At 43.2% G+C, this 18,478-nt stretch overlaps 1 protein-coding gene across 1 annotated transcript in view; it reads left to right on the plus strand.

Moving 5' to 3' along the window:
- Positions 1 to 18,478, plus strand: part of CSF1R (colony stimulating factor 1 receptor) — a 77,540-nt gene that overhangs the window by 30,182 nt on the left and 28,880 nt on the right. Inside the window, exons 7-10 of the mRNA XM_073567995.1 lie at positions 308 to 423; positions 718 to 826; positions 3,353 to 3,531; positions 5,635 to 5,750. Coding sequence (XP_073424096.1) covers positions 308 to 423; positions 718 to 826; positions 3,353 to 3,531; positions 5,635 to 5,750 — 520 coding nt within the window. The remainder of the gene's footprint in view (positions 1 to 307; positions 424 to 717; positions 827 to 3,352; positions 3,532 to 5,634; positions 5,751 to 18,478) is intronic.

Here is an 18,478-nt window from a genome sequence, read left to right on the forward strand (position 1 = left end):
ATATAGGGACGATAGGGCAGACAGGGTGACATTAGATCCGCCTATGGGGTCTGCAGTTCTCCCTTCCCTAGTGTTTGGTTCCCTTTCCCTTATCCCTTCATGTTGCACTTAGCCTTTCCTACACTGCACGTGACAGTACCACATGAGGGTCGTATTGCTCTACATTATGCAGCTGTAGGCCTCCGTGTGCTGCCGTAATGGCTTTGTGGATGTGCAACATTATACATAGTAGAAGCAGATGAGATTGGGGATTATTTTCCCCTTGAAAACAAAGTGTGCGATTTTTAAAATTTTGGTGTTTTTTTAGACGTAGATGTATCCTGACTCTGAATCGCCTAAATGAAAATGAGAGTGGTACATACAAGTTCTTCGTAAACAATTCAGAAACCAGCGCCTCCTTGTCCTTCGAAATCTTGCTGTACAGTAAGTTATTAGTTGAAAAGTGTAGTTATCCTATACAATGCTTTTTATGTGCAATATCCCTCTTCAACATACTATAGATGAGGGGTGATCCAGCTCCCGACAACCTCTTCGCTCACTCAAAAGGCTGTACAGAAGAGTGCAATGTTATTATATGCCAGGATTTAGTACAGATAAAACCTAATCTGGCACAATTTTGCCAAATATATCAGACCCCTACCCATCTGGTTTTCCCTCTGCCTGTTATGTACGGAATGAGGCTCAATGCTGTACTCATCTGTTACTTATGTGTTCCAGGTCCTCCAATTGTCGACATGAATACTGTAAATGGTACCCAGGAAATGAGATGCATATCCCAGGGGTATAAATTACCAACTATTGAATGGTTTCAATGCTTTGATACGAGGTGAGAATTGAAAAAATATTGAAAATGTCACTTGAATAGATTTATTTCAAGTCATAAAGCAGTAAACATATCCAGTATTTCTGTGAAAGCCACAGAGGAATAGAAAATTACACAGAGCAAAGCACAAGAAAGCAGAAAAGTACACTGAGCAAAGCACGAGAAAGCAGAAAAGTATACTGACAAAAGTACAAGAAAACAGAAATGTACACTGAGTAAAGTACAAGAAAGCAGAAAAGTACACTGAGCAAAGAACAAGAAAACAGAAAAGTACACTGAGCAAAGTGCAAGAAAACTGAAAAGTATACTGAGCAAAGTACAAGAAAGCCAAAAAGTACACTGAGCAAAGCACGAGAAAGCAGAAAAGTATACTGCCAAAAGTACAAGAAAGCAGAAAAGTACACTGAGCAAAGAACAAGAAAACAGAAAAGTACACTGAGCAAAGTACAAGAAAACTGAAAAGTACACTGAGCAAAGTACAAGAAAACAGAAAAGTACACTGATCAAAGTGCAAGAAAGCAAAAAAGTACACTGAGCAAAGCATCCAGCTTAGAATTCACATGAAGAATTGCATACAATGCCCAAATGCAGTAGTCAATACTCTGCTCAGATTGCACTATGCAGTGCCTGAATAAATAGAGCATTTATAAATAGGGTAGTGCTGAAATTGCTATACAATATGTAACGCTCGCGCCCAGACTAAATGGTGTGAGCAAGGATTGTGGCCCCACTGTGCCACAAACAAAACTTACCCGTGACTAACCACGATGGTGTTCACTGGAACCTCTAGTGGTGAGGTCAGGCTTGTGCATCAGGTAGCTGCCAGGTACCACTCCAGAGCAGCTTCTGGCAGTAGCAGCTGACCCCAAAGGGGACAGGACACTATAACAAAAGGTGCATGGAAGTACTGTAGATATACTGTCTGACCCAGCTGATGTATAGACAGATAAGTACTGGTGGGCACGGGTGATGTACATGCAGGCACGGCTGACATTCTGGCAGGCAGACAGGCATGCCTGACACTCTGGCAGGCAGGTGGGTGGGCACAGTTCAGACTGGAGGGACAGGAATAGTTTCGAGAAGGACTGGGACACAGGGAGGTTCCTAGTGGGATACAGGGATGGGTAGGACTCAGTTCAGACTGGATGGACAGGAACAGATTCAGGAAGGACTGGGACACAGGCAGGTATAACTTGAATACAGGGATGGAAAGGACCCAGTTCAGACTAAGAGCATTTTCAGGAAGAACTGTGACACAAACGAATACTTCTCGAATACAGGAACAGATAGGACCCAGTTCAGACTGAACAGATGCTGAGCCACAGGTGCAGAACATATGCAGAGCCGCAGGTGCGGAACAGATGATAGGACCAGATTCACACAGGTAGAAGCTTGATTCAGGCACTGCAACAGTAGGGAATACAGACAGAGACAGAAACAACAGGTTAGGGAATGATATAGACTTGGATATACAGAGGTAAAGGGATAGTTCCTCATTCAGACAAGGACAGACAGGGATTCAGGGTTACAGGACAGAACCAGGACCTGACAACTCAGTAGCTGAACACAGACTGAAAGAGAATATTGCTCAGGCATCTTCCCATTGGTGGAGATGCCTTAAGTAACAGGTGCCTCTTGGCAATAGGCTGGGGACATTGCCGCTTTAAGAATCAGGAAGGGCGATGGCGGCCGCTCTTTGCATGCAGCCAGAATGTACACAGCCAAGAAGTATGATTGCACACAGCAAGCACAGGACACGTGGTTTACAGCACACAGCAGGCAGTGGGTAGAACTCACTGTATGGCCAGGAGTGGTGAGTAAGTCGGTGCATCTGCATGGTGTGGGATGGGAAGCCATGCAGTGATGCCGGCAGGAATGTTACACAGTACAGTTACTCAGGAAAAACTGTCAGTGCCTTAAAGTAGATAGATCCACTGTACATGATGCAACATTATAAAGATTGCCATCCACTGATGAAATAGCCATTAAAGACTCTGCTCAAAGTAAATAATATTGCCCAGGCAAACTGCCCCTCAGTGCTGTACATCATATAAATATTAGGGTATGTGGATCCACATTATGCTGTATATTGCCACATTCAATGTAAGTTGGTATTTCATTTTCGGAACCAACGCAGAACACATAGGGCGCAATCAGGACGGTGCTGGGAAACATTAATAAATGTGGAACATTTGTAGTTTATGCTTCAACATACTTCTAATATTAAAGTACATCCGTCACCAGATTTCACAATTACAAACTATATACTGTACATATTACATAGATCTTAGACATTATGGTGCAATTACTTGGAAAATCCATATCGGAATGGCCGTGTAACCCTGTTATTAACAAAAACTTGAAGTTATGTCTAAATATTGCAATCTTGTTGTTTTCTCGCCAGTTCCTCAACATGTGGTAGAGTTTATGACACTACAAATCTCACTCCAGTGCCTGACTGGAGTTAGGTTTCTGACATGGCGAATGAATATCTATTCACCTTTTTCAGCAAGTTTATTTCATTTCTAGTTGCTCAGATGAAGAAAAAGTTCCCTTAAGAGGCGAGCAGTCCCAGGAAATACAGGAAGATCAAGTGATCAGTGTCATGAGGCCAAATGACACTCTCAGTAATATCACCATTTTCTGTACAGCTACTAACAATGCCGGGACCACATCTGCAAAGATGTTATTCACAAATATTCAGCCAAGTAAGTCATAACCTATAGTCACATGTGTCTTAGTATTTATGTATGTGCCCACGACGTGTTTTAAACTCAGATGAACTGGAATTTTTCAAAAGAAAGACACTTCAGGACGTTTCGGCATTTTTTGTCTTTTCTTTTACGTCTTTTTGGTCATTTCTCTAGTGCTTGCTTTGATGTTTTTGACCGCCAACGGTTTTTCGAGCATTTTTCTGGTCGTCTTTGAGTAATCTTTTTTATTGGTGTTTCTTGATTATTGTTTTTTTTTTCTTCAAACAACAATGAAAAAACGCTAGCAAATGAAGAAGCAAAAACACCAGGGAAACACTAAAAAAGACGTAAAGTATATGGGGTCTTGCAAGCAGAAGCCACCGGAAGAATGGACAGGTCACTTCTTTTAGCCACATAGCATCTTTTAACCTGATGGGGATAAAAGATGCTCAAAAGCCTGAATAATTTAATAACAAGTCGTTTTTACATAGACATGTATATGTTCTATCAATGCAGCATTTTCTGAGTGCTTTTTCAGGTGGTATCCACTTGAAAAAGATTGGATTGGTCAGATCGTCCTCCTTTGGAATTCTCTAACACTGGAAATGATGGGCTAACTGTGACTTGTCCCAGTAAAATAAGCAACATTTTAAAGGGGTTTATTCAATATATGACAAAAGTGAGTACACCCCTAACATTTTTAAAATATTTTATTGTAATTTTTCATGGGATAATACTGCAGACATGACACATTGATACAATGCAAAGTAGTCGGTGTACAGCTTGTGTCACCGTGTAAATTTGGTGTGCCCTCTAAATTACTCAATACAGCAATGAATGTCTAAACCGCTGGCAACAAAAATGAGTACACTCCTAATTGAAAATGGCCAAAGTGTGCACAAAGTGTGAATATTTTGTGTGGCCACCGTTATTTTCAAGCACTGCCTCTACTCTCTTGGGCATGGAGGTCACTAGAGTTTCACAGGTTGCCACTGGAATCCTCTTCCACTCCTCCATGACGATGTTACGGAGCTGGTGGTTGTTGGAGACCTTGCGCTACTCCACCTTCCATTTGAGGACGCCCCACAGATGCTCAATACGGTTTAGGTCTGGAGACGTGCTTGGCCAGTCCAGTAACTTTACCCTCAGTTTCTTTAGCAAGGCAGTGGTTGTCTTGGAAGTGTGTTTGGGGTCGTTATCATGTTGCACTGTAGCCCAGCTTACGAAGGGAAGGGATCAGCTCTGCTTCTGTATATCACAGCACATGTTGACATTCATGGTTCTCTCAGTGAACTTTAGCTCCACACAGCCAGAAGCATTCATTCAGCCCCAAACCATGACACTCCCACCATCATGACTGACTGTAGGCAAGACACACTTGTCTTTGTACTCCTCAACTCTTGGCCGCCAAACACGCTTGATACCATCTGAACCAAATAGGTTTATCTTGGTTTCATCAGACCACCGGACATGGTTGCAGTAATCCATGTCCTTAATCTGCTTGTCTTTAGCAAACTGTTTGTGGGCTTTCTTGTGCATCATCTTTAGAAGAGGCTTCCTTCAGGGACAACAGCCATTCAGACCAATTTGATGCAGTATGTGGCGTGTGGTCTGAGCACTGACAGGCGGACCCTCCACCCCCACCCCTTTATCCTCTGCAGCAATGCTGGCAGCACTCATTCATACGTCTATTTTGAAAATACAACCTCTCTATATGACGCTGAGCACGTGTGCTCAACTGCTTTGGTTGACCATGACGAGCCCTTTTCTGAGTGGAACCTGCCTTGTTAAACCACTGGTCTTCTCCACCATGCTGCAGCTCAGTGTCAGTGTGTTGTCAATCTTCTCATAGCCTTGGACATCCTTATGTAGAGCAACAATCTTATCAGACCCTCAGAGAATTCTTTGCCAGGAGGCGCCGTGTTGAGCTTCCAGTGACCAGTATGAGTGTGAGAGCGATAACACCAAACGTTACACCCTCTGCTCCCCATTCACACCTGAGACTTTGTAACACTAATGAGTCACATAACTCTTTATGGTTGAAGATACAATAACGTATATTAATGATCACTTTTTTAATTATGATTTCATTTTTGGTCATTTTCCCATTGTTTCCAGCACTTAGGCAGTACAGGACTGAGCCCCAACAATTCAGCCCTATGATGATAGTGGTGGCAGTGTTTGGAGTCTTCTTCCTCTTGCTTTCGGCGTTCTTCTTTTACAAGTACAAGCAGGTAAGTAACTGCTGGAGTGTTTTCTGCCTTTTTACGATGAAAAATAATGTGGCTGTAAAAGATGGGTCCCATAGAATACTCATAAGAGGCAGAATATTTCTAAAATGCAATTTGGGAACTTTGAGGAACGGAGTAAGGAGCTTCTAGTGACTTGTTAATTAGGAGAGCTCAATGATATCTGAGGGATGGGGATAGCTGGGATTGATAAGGCAAATAGAGACATCATATCATATGGTTACTGTCGTCGCCAAATAATGTGGGACGTTATGAGACGTTGCATGTGTGAAGAAACAAAGATGGAGTCAGGATAGATCATTAGAAATCCTGCTCTCACAGTACGTAGATAGACAGTTGTATTTCCAAGTGTATGTGCACACAACGACTTTAGACGAGTTTTCAGTAATTATTTTACATGTGCATATAAAATAGTGAACAGCCATAAGGATGGTCAGGTCATTTCTTTTAAGCACTTGAAGCTTTTAGAAACCTGATGCACTGCACAAAAACCTGAATAAATGAACAGCAAGACTTACCAACATTGCAATGTATAAGTCCACAGTACCTAAAGGTCAAAAGAGGACGGCACCGCCAGGACTGCTGCAATGCTTCACTGCAGGTGTTTCAATATACCGCGGGCTGTACCTGAAGACTCCGGGTGCTAATCCAGAAACGCACAGCATCAACGATTCCAAGTAGAAAAAAGGCAGATAGCACTCACCGATCTTGTAGAAAAAATTCCGCTATTAATTGGCAACTGTTAAAACATCATGGCTGGGAGAGTGAGGACAGGAGTGTGCGAGTGCTGAGACAGCCATTTCACAATGAATAGCGCTTCTACGGGTCAGTGAATGAGAGGGTGTGACAAGGAGATGGGAAACTAGGTGGATTATGCGTGTTGGTGCAATAGGCCCAATTGGTTTTAACGATTGTGTAGATATGTCCATTTTCTTATAGTGATCTGTGTGGTGGATATGCTTTTTGTAAAGATGTAATTTCCACGGATAAGGTTTTTTTGTAGAAAGCTGTAAGCACTAGATTATTCTGTTTACATAATAACTTTCCCACTCAGATGTAGATGTTTGTATATCTATATGTATGTTATATGTTGTTTTTAATCAATTTTTATGTATTTCATGACATTGTGGATGTAGTTGTGGAGGGAGGAGCTTACCTGTGACGAAGCATTTCTCCTCGTCACATCCTCTCATTCACTGACCCGTAATAAGTGCTATTCAGCGCGAAACGGCCGTCTCAGCACTTGCACACTCCTGTCCTCACTCTCCTAGCTATGATGTTTTAACAGTTGCCAATTAAGAGCGGAATTTTTTCACAAGATCGGTGAGTGCTATCTGCCTTTTTTCTATTTGGAATTGCAATGCATAAGCTCAATCTTTTAGTGCTTTTTTAGGCAGGTACCTGAGAGTAACTTGCCTGAAAAATATGTTGTTGATAGAAAAAAAGAGAACATTGCTATGCTTATTCTGAGAAAAAATAACCCAAAAGCCCTGCTTAACAAGATTGGGGAAACTAGTGCAAAGTTAAAGCAGAACTTCAGCCAATATTTGTGCCTACATAATGCCATATAGACTATTATTAAATAAGAAGTCTCAGCAACAATTTTTTCCCCTAATCCTTCCCAATTATGTATGTAATGTAATGTAAATGTATTGAAATACTTACAGATCGCCATCTGTCCCTGGTTCCAGCTTTTCTCTGGTCCTCTTCTAGCCCACAATACCTCTCTTCAGCTTTGCTGGCTTACATTTTATGGAGCAGTTCTGCTTTTTCTATGTAAGTTTATGAGACTCAGAACAAGAACCCACAGTTGTACATTGATAAAGTGGCTTTTGGTCCAGATCTGAACTCCTTTGTGAGCCAGCTAGTTTGATTTCCAGTGAGCTAGAAGAGGACCGGAGCAGCGCTGGAAACTGGGAAAGGCAATGATCGGTAAGCGTTTTAACACACTACGCTACATTACTTACATAATTAGGAAAAACATTTTTTGATTAGACATATTCTTTAAAGATTAATGTAAAGGCTCCTGTGTATGCGTTGCGTATACTGGTTTTACTTAAAAATTCATTTCTGGGTTATTTCCCAACTAGATTTCTTCTTGCTCGCTGATATGATTTTCCTAATGCTGACCACATTTCCAATGATGCCCCTGGCTTTGCAGAGGGAGTCATGGACTCATCACATTGCTCTTGTTCTTATTTTATGACAGCCATTGATACATTTGCGACTGAAACAGGCACAGACAGAAACGGGCTCCTATGCAAGAAAAATATATGAGTCTTTTGCCCATCATAATGCACAATTTCACCTGCTTTGGAGGTGGATGTGGGTCCCCTAATTTCCTTGTCTCCTATGCCGCTGACCGTGTTTCACCAATGGCATATTTGCCCCTGACCTGCTACCTAGAACCGCTGTCTCCTGATCATAGTGTAGAATCTCAGGATATCCCATGTGATGCAGCTTTGGCCTCTCTCCCCTGCCTCCTGCTTGTGATACGTTTCTCTGTCAGCTCTTGGCTATCTAAAGATGCATCTCATAAAAATACACAGAGGACTCTGCTCATCACAGCTTTTAAATATACACAGAGTGAGTCAGGGGTGTTTTATAGCCATGCAACTAATCATTGTATGGATATCTTGGTACTACAATGTACAGTATATAATTATCCTCATGTACAAAGAAGAAATATTATCTTTAGCTACATGGAGGTCATGCAAAGTGACAAAGCAGATCCTGGTGTGGAAAGTTGTCTAAGAAATGCCATTAGGTATTTGATAGTTGATGATGTCAGTGTAGTTCACCGGAAGTCAGAAACTGACTTCCTGTCTATGCATGAGAGTATGTACTGAACTGGTTGTCAGACTGGAGATCATACCAGACAGCTGACAATAATAAATAGGACAGAATGTGAATCAATGTAACCGATCTGGGATGAAATCACACAATTAGAATATTGCTGATGTGCTATCTTTTATATGTGAGGAAAAAATTGTTTTGGTATCCTTTTATAGTTTTTCCATCCTCACAATCAACAGCATATGTAAATTAAAATGTATCTTGTGTATATTTTCCCTGGGTTTGAATGTTACCTTTTATTGTCCATAAGAAGTGATTTTAGACCGGAGGAGAGTCTGAGTATGTTATTCTTGAATAAGACTAGGATACGATAATGTCTGTGTCTATTGTCACAGTGTAATGCTTCATTTTTCCTGTGGTGGCGCTGCAGGACATTATAGCAGATCACTGGTGGTCTAGCTGTGATCCATCTATTGTTGGGGAGGAAGAATGGACTATTCAAAGCAGAGAAGCAGTTCCAAAGAGTGAGGACATACAGCAGCCCAAATCTGTTTTTGGACACTTATGAGTCCTGGTTTAGCAAGAGGATAGCTAATTTGGGATTAAATGCACTCAAACCTGAATTTTTGATTGCATACATGCCAAAATATTTTGCCAATATAAAGAATGCAAGATCAATCTACTTAGGTAAGGTTTGGTCTTATGGCCTAAATCTCAAAAGGAGACTCTAAAGAAAACCAAGTTTACCATGTGAATGGTCAGACTTACACTTAGAAAACTGGACCCAGCCAATTAGATAGCCCTCACCCTCCCCTCGGTCCAGCGCTGTCTCCCTGCCCCTGCTCCGGTGTCAGTGTTTTGGCTGCAAGGTTAAGTCACAACTACAGCACTGCTGCCAATCACTGATCTCAGCTGTTCTGCTGTTGTTGACGGCACAAGCTGGTGAGCTCAGTGATTGGTTGCGGCAGTGATGTGCGCTGTGGTTGTGATGTCATCGCCGCAGCCAAAACACAGAGCGGGGAGGTGGTGCTGGACCAAGTATGTGTGAGTGCTATCTCCATTTGCTTACTACTTTTTCATTGATCCATTATTCTAAATGTTGAAAACCCCTTTAATTAAAGGGTTTGTGCCAATTTGAAGTTATTGCTTGGGACTCGACTGTAGGAATCCCCACCAACTCTGAGGGTTTTGAAGAGCTAAAGCTGAATGCAGGGATAATAAAAGTGCTCCTCCGCTTCATTCATTCTCTATGGGACTGGCGAAGAAAGTCAAGTATAGCCCTCAGCTATAGGGGAGGGAGGACTGGGAGCTTGCATCGCATCCAAATGGAAAACCACCCTGGGCTGAGTTCATTAATCCACAGATGGGTGCACGAATTCGCTGGTGAGCACAGCAGATATCCAAAAAAAGAAGAAAGTTCGTTCGGCACACCAGCATAAATGAAAAAAACTTTATTAGGCTATTATGCCATATTTAAAATGCAGAAAAACACCTGACGCGTTTCTGGTGCACAAAGGCAAGATGCATAGAAAAATATATACGGGTTACAAACCAATCACAAAGCTTGCAATTAATTACAAAGAGTGGCAACACATGAAAGGAAGAGTGAGAGGTTCTTTCAACGATACAGATCACTCCAGGATTGAAGTTCCCAAGAAAAGAAAAGAAAAAAAAATTAAATAAATAAATCATACAGTCAAACATATAATTAGTCGATATTAGACAGATCATACTTGAATTTTATACAACTGGAGAATTTAGTTATACATAGAAAAAAATTTCCTACAATAATAAATAAGGATATATCTAAAACTAATTAATTACTCCAAAATGATCTCCAATGGAAAATGGCTTTTCAGCACAGAAATAAATGGTTCCATGCGAAGGGTGTGAATGAGTGCCTACGAACAATATCTAGAATTAGTCACAATCAAAAGGAATTTTTTGCACATGAAAAAAAAACCTTATAAATACGCAGGAATAAATGGTTCTATGCAAGAGGTGTGAATGAGTGCCTACAAACAATATATAGACTTAGTGACAATCAGATGGAGTTTTTAGCACATAAAAAGTAAGTTATAGACACATAGCAATCAATGGTGAACTTTTCATGGAATTCATGCCGTTGCAAATTAAGCAGCATATGAAAAAACAATGCAGAATTCCCTTCAAAATCAATAAATGAATATAACAAATACATAATTCCTGGTAATAATATAAATAAATATAACCATTAAAGATAATATAAATATAACCATAAATAAATACTATAAAAAAAATTCCGAAGTTACCTCTACTGAAAGTAGTTGATAACCATATAAAGACATCATTCTCAGCTATCCTTTATATAGAACTAGTCTGTACACAGAACCTGCCCCCACAAAGAGCCAGTCCACGTATAGAAGATTTCCTCTGTACACTCGTACACTGAGCAGCCTTCATCAGCTACACCAGTGGCAGGAAATAAACTTTGGATGGAGCTTGTGTAGCAGCCGCTGCCAGGTACTGCAGATCAGATCCTATTTTCTTTGAGTAGGAATCCACTAGAACTTCAGCAGAATGTCGGAGCAAAGAGATCTGATTTCCAATAGTTTTTCTTTTTCTGTGTTAGTAGGAAATATGGATTAGAGATGAGCGACTTTGCCTTTTTTCGGGTCAAGTCGGGTTTCATGAAACCCGACTCGACCCGAAAAAAGGCAAAGTCGCTCAACTCTAATCCATATTTCCTACTAACACAGAAAAAGAAAAACTATTGGAAATCAGATCTTTTTTCTCAAAAGTTGGGTCGAATGAAATCGGCCGATTATCGTGAAAAGTCGAAGGCCGACTGAAACACGAAACCCAATTCAAGTCAATGGGGAAGAAAAGTCGGCAGTGAGTGGAGGACAGGAAACACACCTACAATGCCCATTTTAATGCCAAAAACATCAATTCTTATTACTTAAGCTTGTCAACTTTAATTTACTTTATAATAATAGTTAGGCATTGAAAATTGGGGGTTATTTGGCTAAAGTTGTGGGGGGGTGGTGGGGCTGGCTCCTGATTTTCGTGGGCCCAGGGCCAAAGAGTGTCAATGGCTCCTTTAACACATGCCACAATTCATGATCCTCTGATACGGCAGAGAAATAGCGGTTATAGTACAATGAAAAATACTTCACTTCTTACATCTCATGACTGATATCCATTTTAAATTCTCCAATAGCTCCAAAAACGGACAGTATATAACTCCATACAGTATTATGGCCAGCGCTTAGTGCGCTATATAGAGTAATGAGGCCCATATATTTCTCCATATGGAATCATTGGTCCCATATAATGTTTGAAACAGTATATGATGAGCTCCACATAGTTCTACAGTATATGTTGGTCCCCATGGATGAAGCTCCACTGTGTTATGGGCCCAAATAATGCTCCATATATAATGGGCCCCATTTCTAATGCTCCAGTGCATAATGGGCCCTGTAAATGCTGCTCCAGTGTCTGATGTCCACCTTTGGAATGCTCCAGTGTATGGTGGGTCTCATATATCATTCTCCAGAGTATAGTGCTCCCCAAAAATAGCTGTCCCAACATTGAAAACAATTAAATAAGTCTCCTCGCTAGGGAATCCCTGCACTAGTCTGGACTCCTCGTCGTCCCCATCTTCCATCTCACTGCACTTGGACTGTTTAGGCAGAGGGCGTACAGACGTGATGTCATCGCACTCTCTGACCAGAATGTCACTGTCAGGAAACGCGGAAGACGTCACGGCGGTGGAACAGGGAGAGGTAAGTATTTCAACTTTGCAAGTGCTGTGATCCTGAGCAAGCAGGGGGGGCCCACTTGTTGGCGACGGCACTGGCACAGGGCCCCTCATAGTACGGTGGTGTGTCTGACGGTTGGTGGGCCCTCCCACCGGCAGAGCTCCCACCGGCAGAGACACTTTTGCGTACTATGAGGGGCCCTGTGCTAGTGCGTCGCCCATGAGTATGCCCCCCCACCTGCTCAAGGAACCTGAACTTTCATCTGCACCTTCCTCTTTGTCACTGTGTAAAGTGGTATAGTATGCGGGAAGGGGAACCTGAGTTTCATCAGGGTCAGATTCTGGCTGTGTAGAGTGCGAGGGGAATGTAGTGGTCTGGGTCAATGTACCAGCAGAATCAACTAGCAGTGGCTGGGCATCAGTGCACTTGTGGTGCCCCCAGGAGTACGGTCGCCACAGTGGCATTACCTTCCCCCTAGGGAGTGTGATGTCATGCTTGGAAGCAACGAAGGATTTCTCTAGCAGTTAAACCAACACACAACACAGTTCCCACTCCAGGCCAGCAGGGAGACCTCTGAACCTGACTGCTGAGGAGCTGCTCTCTGTGGTCGGGAGGAGGGAAGTTAGGGCAGTCTGTGAAGGGAAAGGGAAGTGTGTGGACGTGAGAAGGGGAGCTGGAGGATGAGCAGAGTTAAGGCTCACTCCTAGCTGGAGCGCATGGTCGGGATTCCGGTCTCCGAGTTTGTAGGGACACTGATGGTCCTGCAGCAGAAACCGGAGGAAGTAGCAGCTGTAAATGCTCTGTTCCCAAATAAGGCTCGGAGGCCCCAGCAGCGATGTGTGTGAGCCAGAAGGAAAAGGCTATGACTGCCTGCCATACGAGAAAGTTCCAAAAGAGAGTCAACAGGGGGAACTTCAGTGAACTCAGTACTGCGAGTACCTCAGATAAGCGCTAGATCAGAGGCCACACTACCTATCTGCAGAGAGAGAATTCCAAATTTGCTTCCAGGCTGACCAACTCCTTCTCCATCTGTACTCTGGGTCCTGGATGGCACTTACCAAGTACAGGTAAAGGAACTGCGCCACTGTGTCTGTCATTTTTCTGCTGCACCTGGCGCACGGCTCTGCTACATCCTGCACTGCACACCATCTATGAACTCTTTTATCTGCCCTGCGACTACGGCCCTACCTGTGCATGGCTTCTACATCTTAGCTGCACCACAACATCTGTCCCAATGTAGCGACACTGCAGCGCGGGTCAATCTGATCAGAAACCACAGGTGGCATCACATATCATTCACCTATAAACGTTATTCAACCCATGGACGCCCAGGGCCATGGAACGGGTCATCACCACCAACGTGACACATCCCTTTGAGACACCGGCCCAGTACCGATTAACCCCACTGCCCTGGCTGGCCACCCACACTCCATGTCAGATTTGGACTGGGAAATTCACGATTTGACTTGATAACCCAGGCATGGTATGATAGAAAGAGCTACATGGACTTATGTGAAGTGTGGCCTGCTGCATCATTCACTTTTGGTGGGGGTGAAGGACACAAGGAAAGGGGTTCTTCCTGACCAGGAGCCAGCACTTGACGACTCAGTGCTTGCATTTTTTGAAACTTCAGAAGAGGAGGGCATATTTGCTGGAGTCTGTTTCGGCAATATATGCTAAAACCAGTTCCTGATGCTCTGGCTTTAAAAGCGGTTAACCTACTCCCAGAAAAGGTAGCTTTCCAGGCGTTCCAGAGACAGACCATGACGCAGGCTCAATACCTCCTGCCTTAGCTGCTATTGTGCTTTTGCCACTATCAGCAGATGCACCACCACCATCAGCACCAGCTGGCCTCCCACGCCTACGTCCGTGGCCTCTTCCACCAAACTTCAAAATGTTGCAGAAAATTAACCCAAAATAACATCAGATATATGGTACTGTATCAGAAGCGTACAGCTCTATACAGTCAAAGGATGATTGTCAATCCCCCTATATATACCATCAGTCACACAGAGACGCTCACAGGCTCAGTATGGTTTAGACAAGAATATAAAAAGTAGAAAAAGTGTACAGTATCATCAGATAGCAGGCATATATAGTATAGTTAAAACATTCTAAATCTCCGTAGATATTTCAGGAGGCAGACACAGACACTCTCAGGCTCAGTATGGATTACAACACAATATAAAAAGCTGTAAAACGGTAATGGATCTGAAGAGTACAGCTGTACACAGTGTAGGGGTCATTGTTGTCAATCTCAGTATTTATTTCCACAGTCAGGAAATAGCTCTCACTTGGTCAGTTTGGATTAGAGCAGAATATAAAAAGCAGTAAATGGGTAATGTATCACAAGCATAGAGCTGTATACACTAGTGTTTGTGTAATTTTTAAATCTACATATAAATTGCAGGAGTAACCCACAGACTCTCACATGCTCAGGATGGATCACACCACAATATAACAAGAAGATCCGCAAGAAATAATCACACATGTGGGACAATGTTCCAGGTGTCAATGATACACTTAGAGTGGTGGGTGGAGGAGGACTTCCTGGCAGAAAGGGTACAGTATCACCAGATACCAGGTATATATAGCATAGCTTAAACATTAAAAATGTACGTCTATCTATTCAGGAGTAGTGTTGAGCCACCCCGCTAGTGTTCCAATTCGTTTTGGTTCGTCGAACACGAGGCAAGTTCATCGAATGTTTGTCGAACGTTCGACGAACAACGTCAAACACCATTGAAAACAATGGCAGGCAAACACAAACACATACAAACACAGAGAAAACAATTACAAAACACCTTAAAAGGTGTCCCAAAGCAGACAAAATGCTCAGAATATAAAAATAACATATGGAAAATGGCAACTACATATAGAAAAGAGGTGGAGGAGTAAAAGGAGGAGGAGGAGACACAGATATAGGCATGTCATGCCCTTATGAAGTCAAGAAAGGCTGGAATAAAAATGTAAAATACCAAAAAACAGTAAAAATCTGAAATCAAAAACGATCATATACCGTCGGACTTCCCACCATAAATTAGGCCAACTGCTGATCGGGCGGCGTTATTCCCACGAACCTCCGAACAGCGTCCATGAAGGCAAAGTGTTTGGTTTCCGGGGGCAGTATGGTTGCAAAGCTGAACCTTAAAGGAATGTCCAGAAGGGCACCACCAGGAGTGAAGCCTGCGGCTTAATTCGACTCCACCCGGGAAACCTCAACCATGCCAGCTACAGAAAAGATTGACAGATTGCAAGCTTTGTTTGATTCTGTGGGTGGTGGTGGATGTCCGTTTTTAGTTGTGCTAGCGATTTGTCAGCTTAATTCCGTTATCGAACGAGATTCTGGCATGCTCCCGCGGTACGCGTCAAGCTTACTAGAGGAACACGCAAGGCTCTGGCACGCGAGATCGATCAATAACAGGTCTGTCATGCCCTTACATGCATGCGCGCTACACTGAAAGGTCCATCGTGTGTCGCTTACAGATGCAGATAACCCGCTGAACCCCGTTAATGATGGGGATCTGGGATTACAATTCTTCCCCGCGAACGAGGATTTCCCAGTAAGTGCAGGTCAACCGGAATTCCGGAATTATGCCTAACCGGCATTCAAGAAAAAATGAAAAAATTAAGTGTCCAAACCACAGGTGCTGTAGCTTGCTTAACAGCTGGGCTCCTATGCTGAGTAGCATGCAGTTATTACATAAACAGGCAGCATAGCTTGGTTCATTGGTGGGCTCCTCTGCTGAGTAGCAGACAGTGCTACAAGGCCCAAAAGGATTTTCTGGACAAGATGCGGTAAAAAATAATTAGAAACACACACGGATTATCTACTTGACAGGTGTACTACACCGCTTGCTACCACACACCGCTACTATGCCATGAAACAGTCTATTAACATTGAAAACCATTATTAATGTGAAAATGAAGTTACGCTTTTGGTGAACGAACCATTCTCGAACGGAACCTCGATCAGCCGAATTTTAAGCAAAGTGTTGGAGTTCGATGAACGGCTCGAACACCGCCCAAAACAGCTGGAATTTTAACTTGGCGAACAGGTCGACTCGAACACCGCTCATCTCTAATCAGGAGGCAGACTCAGACGTTCTCAGGCCCAGTATGGATTCGACAAGATTGTAGAAAGTTGAGAAAGGGTACAGTATCACCGGATAACACGTACTGTATATATAGCATAGTTTAAACATTAAAAACCTTTGTCTATATATCAGGAGGCAGACTCAGGAGGTCTCAGGCCCAATATGGATTCGACGTGATTGTAGAAAGTTGAGAAAGGGTACAGTATCACTGGATAGCAGGTATATATAACATAGTTTAAACATTAAAAATCTGCATGTATATTTCCGGAGTCCGACAAAGACACTCTCAGCCTCAGTATGGATTAGACAAGAATCTAAAAAGTAGAAAAAGGGTTATGTATTTGAAGTGTACACCAGTATACACTGTTGGGGTATTTTTCAATCTTCATATATATTTCAGTCTCAGTAAGACAGTAAGGACTCTCCACAAGAGGAAACGAGATGGATACAAGTACAGACGGAAAGTCGAGTGATTGCAGAAATTTTGGAATTACTAATCACGGTAAAAACTCCCGGGAGAATTCTCAGAGGCGATGCTGACCCTCAATTACTTTGTCTGTGGAGACAGCGAAAACAGTTCTTGTGAAGAAAGGTTTGCTGTATCCCAGTGCCGTGGAACCCATCACCGTTACTCATCTCCATCAAATTGTGATCACAGGGACAGATGTAGACATTGTCCTCACTGCCTGTCAGGTAACTTTGGAGTGCAAAAGACACAAGCCACAGGCCGTAGGCGATTCTATTGGATTGGCATGAGAGGACACATTTAAAAATGTGGGCAGGAATGTCACACGTCTGTGAGTCGGAAAACCGTGAAAGCTGATGATAAACCACCACTGCATCTCATTGTGAGTCGACGTCCATAACAAATGGAAGCTATTGATCATTTGAAGATAGAGCCCAGCAGGACAGGGCATAGCTACGTCTTAACCATCATCTATCATTTCACCAAATTTGTATTGGCAGTCCCAGTGAAGTATTTAACAGGCCAGACTACACAGTGGTGGAGCAGGGAGAGGTAAGTATTGCAAGTGCTGGTGCCCTGAGCAAGCAGGAGGGCCCACTTGTGGGCGGTGGTACTGGCACAGGGCCCCTCATAGTACGCCGGTGTGTCTGACGGCAGGTGTGCACCCCCACCGTCAGAGACACTTGATTCTACTATGAGGGACCTTGTGCCGTGCTGTTGCCAAACAGTGTGCCCACCCACCTGTCCAGGGCAACGGCACTCACACGGGTGCGTGCGCCAGGTGGTGACCCCGGCCCTGTGGGGGGAGGCAGCCCAGTTAGGGAGGTGGAAAAATTGGCATATGTTGATGTTGGACATTCAGCAGCTGCAAATGGAGTAATTGAAGAAGTCCGAGGAAGAGGAGGACAAAAGCGAGCCATTTTTCTGGCAACCTACGTGTCAGCAGGGGAAGGTGGGACAAAATCCTTTGAAACCCATGCATGGTTCATTTTAATCAAGGTTAGATCATCAACATTTTGGGCTGACAGACGGGTCGTTTTTTCTGTCAGGATTGATCCAGCAGCACTGAAGACTCGTTCAGATAACACACTAGCAGCAGGGCAAGCGAGCTCCTTTAAGGCATATTGTGCCAATTCAGGCCAGGTGTCAAGTTTACTAGCTCAATAGTCAAAGCGGAATGACCGCTGAGGGAGAACATCGATATGGGAGGAGACGTATTTTGTTACCATAGTTGACAACTGCTGTCTCCTGTCACTTTCGATCGATGCAGTATTACCAGTCGTGTGAGCGGTACTTGAAAGATCAGTCCACAACATGGTCATGAAACCCCTGTGTCCAACGCCACTTTTGCTGTGTGCACCACGAACACCTCTTCCATGTTGCCCCCTACGGCTCGTTGGAAAAACATCACCGCCGCTGTGTGCTGGGAATGCCTCAAACAAACGGTTTACCAGAGTTGCTTGTTTGTTAGCCAATATTAGCTCTAGGTTCTCCTGTGGCATGATGTTTTGGAATTTGCCTTTATAGTGTGGATCCAGGATGCTGGATCCACATTACAGATAAGTAGTCGTCATCGTTCATCATTTTGACAATGCGGGGGTCCCTTTTTAG

This window comes from Dendrobates tinctorius, unplaced genomic scaffold, assembly GCF_039654945.1.
Source record: "Dendrobates tinctorius isolate UK_male_01 unplaced genomic scaffold, ASM3965494v1 ptg000020l, whole genome shotgun sequence".
In the NCBI taxonomy this organism is placed as follows: domain Eukaryota; kingdom Metazoa; phylum Chordata; class Amphibia; order Anura; family Dendrobatidae; genus Dendrobates; species Dendrobates tinctorius.